At 40.5% G+C, this 12,500-nt stretch overlaps 1 protein-coding gene across 2 annotated transcripts in view; it reads right to left on the minus strand.

Moving 5' to 3' along the window:
• Nucleotides 1–934: 934 nt before the first annotated feature.
• LOC118495652 overlaps nucleotides 935–12,500 on the minus strand; it is a 12,128-nt gene continuing 562 nt past the window's right edge. Inside the window, exons 2-13 of one of the 2 annotated variants that reach the window (XM_036004547.1) lie at nucleotides 10,205–10,320; nucleotides 9,892–10,048; nucleotides 9,318–9,510; nucleotides 9,040–9,120; nucleotides 8,330–8,410; nucleotides 6,948–7,028; nucleotides 5,529–5,609; nucleotides 4,904–4,984; nucleotides 4,283–4,363; nucleotides 2,381–2,518; nucleotides 2,120–2,272; nucleotides 935–1,265 (exon numbers count right to left, since the gene is read on the minus strand). In XM_036004547.1, coding sequence (XP_035860440.1) covers nucleotides 1,080–1,265; nucleotides 2,120–2,272; nucleotides 2,381–2,518; nucleotides 4,283–4,363; nucleotides 4,904–4,984; nucleotides 5,529–5,609; nucleotides 6,948–7,028; nucleotides 8,330–8,410; nucleotides 9,040–9,120; nucleotides 9,318–9,510; nucleotides 9,892–10,048; nucleotides 10,205–10,320 — 1,429 coding nt within the window. In that variant the 3' untranslated portion in view covers nucleotides 935–1,079. Of the gene's footprint in view, nucleotides 1,266–2,119; nucleotides 2,273–2,380; nucleotides 2,519–4,282; nucleotides 4,364–4,903; nucleotides 4,985–5,528; nucleotides 5,610–6,947; nucleotides 7,029–8,329; nucleotides 8,411–9,039; nucleotides 9,121–9,317; nucleotides 9,511–9,891; nucleotides 10,049–10,204; nucleotides 10,587–12,500 lie in introns of those variants that run through there. The other variant, XM_036004548.1, reaches the window with a different exon arrangement.

Genomic DNA, 12,500 nt, shown 5'->3' on the forward strand with positions numbered 1-12,500 from the left:
TTTACCCAATTGTGGGGTCCACCCTTTACAGTGGTTCTACACCTTTGTAAAAAATCAGGCAATAAAAAGAGCAGTTCCTAATCACAAATACCACTTCAATTTAACAGAATTCAAAACTTTTTTCTCCATGCTAGTTTTTTCGCCACTTGTGGGGCTCGTTTCTAGCATTCAGGACTTGTGAGCTCCACTCACACATTTCCTTGTTTTATACATTAGCAGGGACCAATGTTACTATCTGGAGACTTTAATGGTTTCTCTGGTTTGTCCTTGATTACCAAAGAATCTACAGGACCAACCAATTAAAATCCCTGGTTAGCTCAGTCACTACCATGTTTGGCCTCATCTTGACAAGGATCATCTTTAGGTAGACAGCGCATTAACATGATATTCAAAAAATGAGCTCCTACTCAACATTTCCAAAACTATGGAGACTCTTCCAAATCAGCCCCAAATGCCATTTTAAATTAACATTGTTGTTTCTAGGGGTAACTATCAGTAATATTTACATAAAACCTTGCATAAAAAAACTACAAAATGCTTTGTCTTCAATGAGCATGTATTTTTTAACATGTATTTGAGTCACTACATTACTTCTCACATGTATATGAAAATCAAGTATAAGTCAAGTAAGTAAGTAGAAAGAGGGATAAGTAAAAATAATAATAATAAAAAAAAGCATGCTCACAACTTGTCATGATCTCATTACAATCCAAAAATGATTTCCTTGGTAAAAGTTTAGTATAAGAATAAAAAGTATAAAGAACTATCCGTCCATTTAAACTTAAATTTAAAGTGGAAAAAAAAACATTTATATAAACTTTTCTTCAAAAGTTAATATTATGGATTGGTCTGGATCAGCTTTTTATATTGAAGACAAAAAATAACTAACAGGACAACACAAGAAGAATACAAGGAGAACAAAAAACTACTAAAACTGCCTTGCAAATGCGGTTCCCATGCCACTTCGGGCTTGGACCCCTAATTACTAGAGAAAGAGCACAAACACTTTTAGGGGTTCTCCCTCCAGCCTAATGTTTCTACCCGTTTAGTGAAGTGCTGTCACTATAGTTTTCTTCTCCTCAGGGCAGTAATTCGATTTTTGATGAAGAATTTAACTGCTTTCCAGTCTCTATTTGCAAGGGCTTGAGGTTCGGCAGTAATGCAGCGCTGACAGTCTGTTTCCTTGGAACTTGGCTCATCATGATGCATTCACATGCATGCACATTCCTCTGGTGTCCAGCTTCGTTTGGCAGCAGTTTGTTTACCTACGTAGGCAAAGAAGAACATGTTATAGGTTTGAGAACTTTATATCTAATCTGAACTGAAACACAATTGGATTGATCATCTAAGTCATTCATTGCAGTACTGACTTGTTTCAGAGATCGCAAAAGGACTTTTCCCAGTCACTGAGAAATATACATGGGCGTCAGTTTGGTTTGAAATGTGCTGGGGACAGAGACGCATTCAGAAGTGCATTTTCATAAGTGCTAGGTACAATAACGCATTCATTTTTTTCTCTTTCGCGCAGGTCATGTTTTGAAAGACGCTGTCCTGTAGCTTACTAAGTAAATTAATAAAAATGTATACAAAAATGTGATGATGTCCGACACGTTTTATGAAGAAGAAAGCCTTTAGTTTTCAAAAAGCATTAGACATATGACCCACTATGTCCTGCTTTATGTATCATGTTGACAATGTGACATGACGTGACATCAGACCCAGAGAGAGGAGCTGCGCAGGATAAAACAAAAAGACTTCTGGAGTAGCCTACTTTTGGGACACTGAATAACTGTGGAAATAGTTGCTTCTGGGGTTTTAATGCAAACGCAATCCTCTTGAATGGAGAGAATGATTCCTACAGATCAGGGGAAGTTTCAATTCAACTCCAAAAAAATAAAAAGCATTTCAAAACGGAATCTGACAATCCCTTGAGAAAGAATCACAAAGCAAAAGTCCCTGGCTCCTTGGAGATGTTTAGGGAAAAAAGTTTATCCGAAGTTAGAGCGCAAGTGAGCGGTGTTGAAGTACGAGCAGGCGGCAGAGCCTATGCACCGTCCCATGGAATAACTGTGCAGGCGCTTCAGTAATATTGTGCAGCACAACATTTGTAGAGGCATACCAGAATGCTTTTCGTCCTTCTCAGCTTTGGAACAAGTTCCCCATCTGCTTGCACACTGGAATGGCCTATTATAGAATCCTCTTCATCGGTTTCCTCCACTTTAGTCTCATTTGAATCATACAGAGGCTCAGAAAAATCGGATACTCTATCCATCTGTAAAAAGGGTGTTATGTCAAGGTATGGTTATCCAATTTTGTTCACATTCTATTGAATCAATCACAAGGGAAAGATTTTTGATTTTTCAAAGTATCTGAGGCATACCAGAATGTTTTCACTCCTACTCTGCTTTCCAAAAATGTCATCACAGTGTGGAGTCAGAGGTTGGTCTTCGATACAATCCTCATCTGTTTCATCAGTTAACAGATAATCCACAAGGGAAACACCTTTGACAGTACACACCTAAATATAACAAAATAATCATTACGCATTAAGAACTGATGGTAAACATGTATATGGAGATACTCACAAGTTACAAAAGTTAGCTGGTATGAAAAATGTTTCTGGAACAGCATATAGCTTAAAAGGTAAGTCCATGGGCTTTTCTAAAGGTCTCAACGTGTCTCATAATAACATATGGGGTGCAGTGGATCACTTCTAAAGTGCCCTTTATGAACATGTAACAGCTCAGGAAGTGTAAAATTACCTGTAATAACTTGAAACAACTTGAGTTTAAATATTGAAAGGTGTTGAAATGATGACGTGATATTAATAATTGCGGATCCCACCAGGATAAGATTGGAAACGTGTTTGTGTGTAAGAGCACAACTGGACCCTATGGGCCCTATCTTCCACCCAGCGCAATTGACTTTGTACACCGATGCATGCATCATTCCTATTTTGCACCCGACGCACAGTGGACTTTTGCCTCCACAGATGCACGTCGGTAAATTAGGGAATGAATTTGCGCTCCCGGGGGCGGTTCAGCGAAAAGAGGAGGCGTGTTCAGGCGCAAACGTTCCCTGGTGCTATTTTGCAGTTTCAGAAAACAATTCCACCACAGACCAGGAAAAACCTGGTCTAAAGTCAGTGGCGCTAGTCTAAAGTCAGCATACACTTTGCTTCTCTCATCTACACGGACGCAGCAGTTCCCATTTTTGCAAACCATACATAAATACAAGGAAAAATATTACTGAAAATGCGCTTCAGGTGTTTGGATAGGTCAGGAGGAACTTTACAGTACAGTCCTCAAAAAGTCGCAGCATTCTTTGTGGCTTGCTGTGTTTTCCACAACATTTCCATGAATCATGGATGTGTTGATGACATAAATGAGGAAATATTAGAGGACTTAAGGAGATGTGATGTTGAACTACGGCGGGATTGGACACTTGAGGGGCTGGGAGTGCCAATACGCGATGTGCTCCTGGTGGAGCGGATGGACGGAGATGGAGTGGGGGGAGGAAGGGGCACAACAGGAGCAGGTGGTGTGTTTGGAGGCCCACACTCCATGGCTGCAGCAATCCTCTCCAGACTTGAGGAGATGCGCCCGAGAGGCCGCAGCAACATCGCCACCATTAATACTTTGCCACATCCCGGACAGCTCCTGCTTCAGCCATGACGAGAACGTCGGCCTCGTTGGCTGTGAACCGCTCCTGGCGTGCGCCTGGCAAATCCGCCATCATAATAGCAATCCGCCATGGAACAAGTGCGCCTGCTTTTAAAGGGAATGTGAGATGATGCTCTGATTGGTTTATTGCACGTTACGCCCAAACCATACCTATGAGTAATGTAGCTACTTCAGACCAACCCATTTTAGATATGCGTCGGGCGCAAGAGTCATTTATCCCGCCGGTATAATAGCAACAGCGCCCGAGATCCGCCCACAAAGCTACTTGCGTTTCAGATCGTTAAAATAGGGCCCTATAACTATAAGACTTAAAACGTGTGTGTGAGAGCTCAACTGGACGCATAAGTATAAGGCTAGAAACATATATGTGTGTGTGTGTGTGTGTGTGTCAGGTTAACTGGTCACATGAAAGTTGACTAGAAAATTGTTAGTTCAGATTAACATCGTTCCCTCAATCAGAAGTCTACTACATCACTCAGTAAGTAACTCAGACAGAAAAGCTGTATCAGGAAAGAAATATGAACAAAATCCCTTTGTTGATAATAGAATTACATAGTGTGGAATTCAACAAATAGTTTGTGTGTACATTACTCCATTACCTGTGTGGTAGCAGCATCGATGTCTGAATCCTCATGGGATGTTTGATCAACAGGGAGCGTCTCTGTCTGGTGGCTTGTCATCTGGAATTTATATAAAAAACAAGAACACATTAAGAACTGATAGTAATCATGTATGTGGAGAGATTCACAAGTTAGAAAAGGTAGCGTGTATGAAAAATGTTACCTGTAACAACTTGAGTTTAAATATTGAAAGATGCTGAAATAATGTAAAATCACTTAAGAGTGATATACATACGGGAGGACCCCACCAAGATAAGACTAGAAACGTATACATGTGTGTGAGCTCAACTGGACCCCATAAGTATACCACTAGAAACATATGTGTGAGCTCAACTGGACCCCATAAGTATACCACTAGAAACATATATGTGTGTGTGTGTGTCAGGTTAACTGGTCACATGAAAGTTGACTAGAAAATTGTTAGTTCAGATTAACATTGTTCCCTCAATCAGAAGTCTACTACATCACTCAGTAAGTAACTCAGACAGAAAAGCTGTATCAGGAAAGAAATATGAACAAAATCCCTTTGTTGATAATAGAATTACATAGTGTGGAATTCAACAAATACTTTGTGCAACAGCTTGTACATTACTCCATTACCTGTGTGGTAGCAGCATCGATGTCTGAATCCTCATGGGATGTTTGATCAACAGGGAGCGTCTCTGTCTGGTGGCTTGTCACCTGGAATTTATATAAAAAACAAGAACACATTAAGAACTGATAGTAATCATGTATGTGGAGAGATTCACAAGTTAGAAAAGGTAGCTTGTATGAAAAATGTTACCTGTAACAACTTGGGTTTAAATATTGAAAGATGCTGAAATGATGTAAAATCACTTAAGAATGATATACATACGGGAGGACCCCACCAAGATAAGACTAGAAACATATACATGTGTGTGAGCTCAACTGGACCCCATAAGTATACCACTAGAAACATATGTGTGTGTGTGAGCTCAACTGGACCCCATAAGTATACCACTAGAAACATATATGTGTGTGTGTGTGTGTGTGTCAGGTTAACTGGTCACATGAAAGTTGACTAGAAAATTGTTAGTTCAGATTAACATTGTTCCCTCAATCAGAAGTCTACTACATCACTCAGTAAGTAACTCAGACAGAAAAGCTGTATCAGGAAAGAAATATGAACAAAATCCCTTTGTTGATAATAGAATTACATAGTGTGGAATTCAACAAATAGTTTGTGTGTACATTACTCCATTACCTGTGTGGTAGCAGCATCGATGTCTGAATCCTCATGGGATGTTTGATCAACAGGGAGCGTCTCTGTCTGGTGGCTTGTCACCTGGAATTTATATAAAAAACAAGAACACATTAAGAACTGATAGTAATCATGTATGTGGAGAGATTCACAAGTTACACAGGATATCTAGTAAGAAAAATGTTTCTGAAACAGCATATGGCGTTTTTCCATTACATGGTACCTGCTCGACTCGCCTCGACTCTACTCGACTCTACTCTACTCGCCTCGACCCACTGTGCGTCCGTTTTCCATTGCAGATTTTAGTACCGCCTCAGCGTGGCAGGTCGTCTTGCCGGCTCGACGCACACACCAGCGCACAAGTATAAACATCAGGCCACTTGAGCTTGTTTTACAGTTCTGTGGAGGCTCCACGCAGAGCTTTCTCCGTAGCCTGTGTAATATGTGGCCTGATGTATACATTTGTCAGCTGGTGTGTGCATCGAGCCAGCATGTGTGTGTGTGTACTTAGGATACGGTGAAAGCTCTGCCTGGAGCCTCCGCAGAACTGAAACAAGCGGCACCGCAGTAAACTGCCATGACCTAACACGACACACACACAGAACGTGGAAGGTGTGTTGTTGCCAGAAGACACATTTAGTTTCTAAAGAAGCTGGAGGAAGCAAAAAAAAAAAAACACAGCTGGCTGAACTATTTAAAAATAGCGGGTTTGTTCAGGACACCCCCGTCTGTCACTTTCACGTCACCTTTTCGGGTCGCCTCAGCTCGCTTGGAACCTCGACTGAGGAGGTACTAAAAAAAGTACCTGTTAGCAGGTACCAGGTACTTTTTTTCGTAATGGAAAACCAAAAAAGGCGAGTAGAGTCGAGGCGAGTCGAGCTGGTACCATGTAATGGAAAAGCGCCAATATAGCTTAAAGGTAAGTCAATGGGCTTTTCTAGAGGTCTCAACAAATCTCATAATAACATATGGGGTGCAGTGGATCACATTCCAACTGCCCTTTATGAACATGTAACAGCTCAGGAAGTGTAAAATTATACCTGTAATAACTTGGGTTTGAATATTGAAAGGTGTTGAAATGATGTAAAATCACTTAAGAGTGATATACATACGGGAGGACCCCACCAGGATAAGACTAGAAACATATACATGTGTGTGAGCTCAACTGGACCCCATAAGTATACCACTAGAAACATATATGTGTGTGCGTGTCAGGTTAACTGGTCACATGAAAGTTGACTAGAAAATTGTTAGTTCAGATTAACATTGTTCCCTCAATCAGAAGTCTACTACATCACTCAGTAAGTAACTCAGACAGAAAAGCTGTATCAGGAAAGAAATATGAACAAAATCCCGTTGTTGATAATAGAATTACATAGTGTGGAATTCAACAAATACTTTGTGTGTACATTACTCCATTACCTGTGTGGTAGCAGCATCGATGTCTGAATCCTCATGGGATGTTTGATCAACAGGGAGCGTCTCTGTCTGGTGGCTTGTCACCTGGAATTTATATAAAAAACAAGAACACATTAAGAACTGATAGTAATCATGTATGTGGAGAGATTCACAAGTTACACAGGTTATCTAGTAAGAGAAATGTTTCTGAAACAGCATATGGCGTTTTTCCATTACATGGTACCTGCTCGACTCGCCTCGACTCTACTCGACTCTACACACTGTGCGTCCGTTTTCCATTGCAGATTTTAGTACCTCCTCAGCGTGGCTGGTCGTCTTGCCGGCTCGACGCACACACCAGCGCACTTGAGCTTGTTTTACAGTTCTGTGGAGGCTCCACGCTGAGCTTTCTCCGTAGCCTGTGTAATATGTGGCCTGATGTATACATTTGTCAGCTGGTGTGTGCATCGAGCCAGCATGTGTGTGTGTGTGTACTTAGGATACGGTGAAAGCTCTGCCTGGAGCCTCCGCAGAACTGAAACAAGCGGCACCGCAGTAAACTGCCATGACCTAACACGACACACACACACAATGTCGAAGGTGTGTTGTTGCCAGAAGACACATTTAGTTTCTAAAGAAGATGGAGGCAGCAAAAAAAAACACAGCTGGCTGAACTATTTGAAAATAGCGGGTTTGTTCAGGACACCCCCGTCTGTCACTTTCACGTCACCTTTTCGGGTCGCCTCAGCTCGCTTGGAACCTCGACTGAGGAGGTACTAAAAAAAGTACCTGTTAGCAGGTACCAGGTACTTTTTTTCGTAATGGAAAACCAAAAAAGGCGAGTAGAGTCGAGGCGAGTCGAGCAGGTACCATGTAATGGAAAAGCGCCAATATAGCTTAAAGGTAAGTCAATGGGCTTTTCTAGAGGTCTCAACAAATCTCATAATAACATATGGGGTGCAGTGGATCACATTCCAACTGCCCTTTATGAACATGTAACAGCTCAGGAAGTGTAAAATTATACCTGTAATAACTTGGGTTTGAATATTGAAAGGTGTTGAAATGATGTAAAATCACTTAAGAGTGATATACATACGGGAGGACCCCACCAGGATAAGACTAGAAACATATACATGTGTGTGAGCTCAACTGGACCCCATAAGTATACCACTAGAAACATATATGTGTGTGCGTGTCAGGTTAACTGGTCACATGAAAGTTGACTAGAAAATTGTTAGTTCAGATTAACATCGTTCCCTCAATCAGAAGTCTACTACATCACTCAGTAAGTAACTCAGACAGAAAAGCTGTATCAGGAAAGAAATATGAACAAAATCCCTTTGTTGATAATAGAATTACATAGTGTGGAATTCAACAAATACTTTGTGTGTACATTACTCCATTACCTGTGTGGTAGCAGCATCGATGTCTGAATCCTCATGGGATGTTTGATCAACAGGGAGCGTCTCTGTCTGGTGGCTTGTCATCTGGAATTTATATAAAAAAACAAGAACACATTAAGAACTGACAGTAATCATGTATGTGGAGAGATTCACAAGTTAGAAAAGGTAGTGTGTATGAAAAATGTTACCTGTAACAACTTGAGTTTAAATATTGAAAGATGCTGAAATGATGTAAAATCACTTAAGAGTGATATACATACGGGAGGACCCCACCAAGATAAGACTAGAAACGTATACATGTGTGTGAGCTCAACTGGACCCCATAAGTATACAACTAGAAACATATGTGTGTGAGCTCAACTGGACCCCATAAGTATACCACTAGAAACATATATGTGTGAGCTCAACTGGACCCCATAAGTATACCACTAGAAACATATATGTGTGAGCTCAACTGGACCCCATAAGTATACCACTAGAAACATATGTGTGTGTGTGTGTGTCAGGTTAACTGGTCACATGAAAGTTGACTAGAAAATTGTTAGTTCAGATTAACATTGTTCCCTCAATCAGAAGTCTACTACATCACTCAGTAAGTAACTCAGACAGAAAAGCTGTATCAGGAAAGAAATATGAACAAAATCCCTTTGTTGATAATAGAATTACATAGTGTGGAATTCAACAAATACTTTGTGTGTACATTACTCCATTACCTGTGTGGTAGCAGCATCGATGTCTGAATCCTCATGGGATGTTTGATCAACAGGGAGCGTCTCTGTCTGGTGGCTTGTCACCTGGAATTTATATAAAAAATAAGAACTAATATTGATCAAATCATATAGATCGAGCAATCACATCGATATCCAGTTACACAGACAATCAGATTAATATAAATATTGAAGGAATACAAAAGTACATGTACCATTCAGGACATTTACACACACTTTAAATCCTCAAATTGTATGTATCAGTATAAATCTAACCATCTCACCTTTTTACGCCACGGCCATTGTGAATCACCATAGTTGTAATCAATTTCTGTTCCCGCTTCAATATTCTTAACAGCAAATAAGCACAAATGTGGCCTGTCGTTGACTATGATTTTTTTCATGATGCAGTTTGGAGATTTGTGGTTGTCATTTACTAATCTTCCAAGGGATCCATCCTCTCTGGATGCATCGATACTAAAAGACAGAAGAAAAACTACACATTAACCATATTAATAATAAATATCAAATTTCATTTGATTTAAATTTTAAGTGTATACATCTTCACAGCCTTTTAAAAACACAAAACATCAGCTGTAACTGTATGACCTGTGATCGGAGAAATGCCTGATCCAGATAAAGCTCTTTCCATTAGCCTAAAATGTCAAGACTTATGTGATAGTTAAAAGTTACGAACCAAAAATGATTCACTAGAATTCACTGTTGCAATCCACCTTCCATGTGTGATTAAAATATTGATCTTGCTTTCATTCATCCATAAACTATTCAAGCTTTTGTTTCAGGTCTTTAATTAGAATTTCCCTGATCTCTACAAAACATGCGTTTTTACATGCTTACCACCAGTGACGTTTCTGCCATTGAAACTCGTACAGGAATGTACTCTGTTTATCAGAGTATTGTCTAGACTGGCAATCTTCCTTTGATAGTAGTTCACCCCTGTACTCCAAGACAAAAGCTCCCTGTTCAATGGGCTGACTCGCAAACACTCCTCTTCCTGTGAGGACACAAATATGCATACATATATATACACAAATATAAATTTGATTAGAAGAAACATTGAGGCATTTCAACCATTCTGTATGTATGTAAATGAATAGTACTGAGAAATGCACTTGTGTAATAGGCTGCCCCTGAAAGGACATCCCCGTACCTTTGTTACTATCAATAAAGATTTCTTTGAACAGAGGCTTGTCCCTTGAAGACAGAATATACGACACTGCGTCATCAGCAGGCCGTATCCTCTTCCTCCTTTTTAACATGATGGCTCTGTGAAAATCATTTTAAAATAATTACAAAGGTTTTCAACATGAGTAAACAACCTCCTCAATATCTAGTGACGGCTGACTCATTATGAATGGGTCCAGCACGGGTTGAATGCGCTTTGGCGGGTCAGCGCCGTTACACATGTCTTTTGTAGGCTATGAAATCGTTACTGCGCTAATATTTTTATGAACTATGATAATGTGGCCATGGGTCACATCTCTCACCCAGGTCCAGCAGGCTACATACCATACATACCCTTCTCGTGTCCGTGTGTGCTGTAATGCTGTCTGACGGTTCCACCGGTAGCTTAGCCTAGCACAGATCATGCAGGTAACTAGTTCCATCTAGCCTACTGCTCCGAATAAGTGACAAAATAACGCCAACATGTTCCTATTTACATGTTGTGATTTGTAGAGTCACAGCATGTACAAAAAACAACGTAACATGAGACACAGCCATCAACCCCTAACCCGTCAGACAGAGTTAGAGCACGCACAGAGATGAGAAGAGTATGTATGGACTTGTCTAACTCAGGGGGATACGGTGAATAAACTGAAGGCCCAATAAGTTGGCGTGTTCCTTTAATAACTTCTAATGTGTTTTTCTAATGTGGCGGCCGCAATAACAGAGAGTTACCAGCGTAAACACGGGTACCAATACAGGTTTACCTCTCATACTTAATATACAGCTGTGGTAATAATACAGCTTTCCCTCTCATACTTAACAATATACAGCTGTATTAATAACAATTAAAACTGTAGACAAATGTCAGCAGTGTGGACCGGCGGTGCTGTGTCTGTCTGCATGTTGCAGGTGGGCCGTGTGTGAGTGAATGAGGGGGGGGCTGCACGGAGGAGAGATCCAAACACAGGCACGGCTTTACAGAAGGAATGGATAATGTAACGCAACATTAAACCATATCGATATAAACGACATCGCTTCGTTGGTGGAGAGGCAGCGGATGCGAGGACGTTAGGTGCACCGGTGCGACCTAGGAAAAATCTTAGTCACACCCTTACAAATTTTGGTCGCATTTCTAGAGCCCTGTATACTATTACAATACTTGAATACCCAACAATAACTCTCCAACATATTAGTAACTCTAATAATTCTACAAAATATTATAATGTTCATGTATCACAGAGATTTTGTGAGGCAAGTGATATTCTGGCATTCAGGTTAATTTATACAGGTGCTGGGGCCTAAATCAAGAACTAATCACAGAAGCAGTGTTCCCTGATTATAAAAATGACTCATTGAAATCAGTTGATGTACACAATATAACTGCTTGTGTTACACATGCACCAAAACCCTGAATATGTGTGTTACATAAGTCCCAGACTGGCTGTCTGTGTCCAAGGGAAAGAAATTAAGCAGCTCCTCCTCTCTCTCTCTCTCCCCCTTTCCTCGTCCTCCTCCTCCTCCTCCTCCTCTCTCCCTTTCCTCCTCCTCCTCTCTCCCTTTCCTCCTCCTCCTCCTCTCTCCGTCACTGTCCACGTTCGGACACTTATTGGCTAACGTACTATCAAAATATCTGTTCAAACACGAATATAAATCATCTATTAATGTTTTCAGTTAATTTAATGGTGTAAAACTAAAGTGTAACTTCTTACCTTTCTAACGGTATATAATTTTAACTCTTTACTTTAGCTTCTACTTTACAAGAGCCGGCTAAAGTACGCTATCAACGGTGAATATTGCCGTGCGCTACCCTTGGCCATAACCTTTGTTGTGTTTGATTGCTAACTTGTAGCTAGCAGTCATTTCAAAAATGTTTTAGCCATCTATGATTGTTTAATTGCTAACCTTAGCTCAAAACGCCATTCACGTGACAGCCCTTGTTGTGTCTGATTGCTAACTTGCAGCCAGCAGTGAACGAACTTCGCTACGTAGGTCCATTTTTACTGTATTGACATTACAGAAGTCTCTCGTTAGCATGTTGTAAGCTACTTGTCGCAAAGTGACGCATGCACAACTCACCTCTGCACTCGTCGCAAAGTGACGCATGCGCAACTCACATCTGCACTCGACTCACATCGGGTAGTGACAGTGATGCAAATTAACTAATGATCTGTAGCTAACGTTAGCTGCTAGCGATCTTTAGTTAGCATTAGCGGCTAGCGATCTTTAGCTAACATTTGCAACTGATCAGTATTTATACTGAAACTTTCATTTTATAAAAT

Source organism: Sander lucioperca, chromosome 8 (genome assembly GCF_008315115.2).
Source record: "Sander lucioperca isolate FBNREF2018 chromosome 8, SLUC_FBN_1.2, whole genome shotgun sequence".
Classification (NCBI taxonomy): Eukaryota; Metazoa; Chordata; class Actinopteri; order Perciformes; family Percidae; genus Sander; species Sander lucioperca.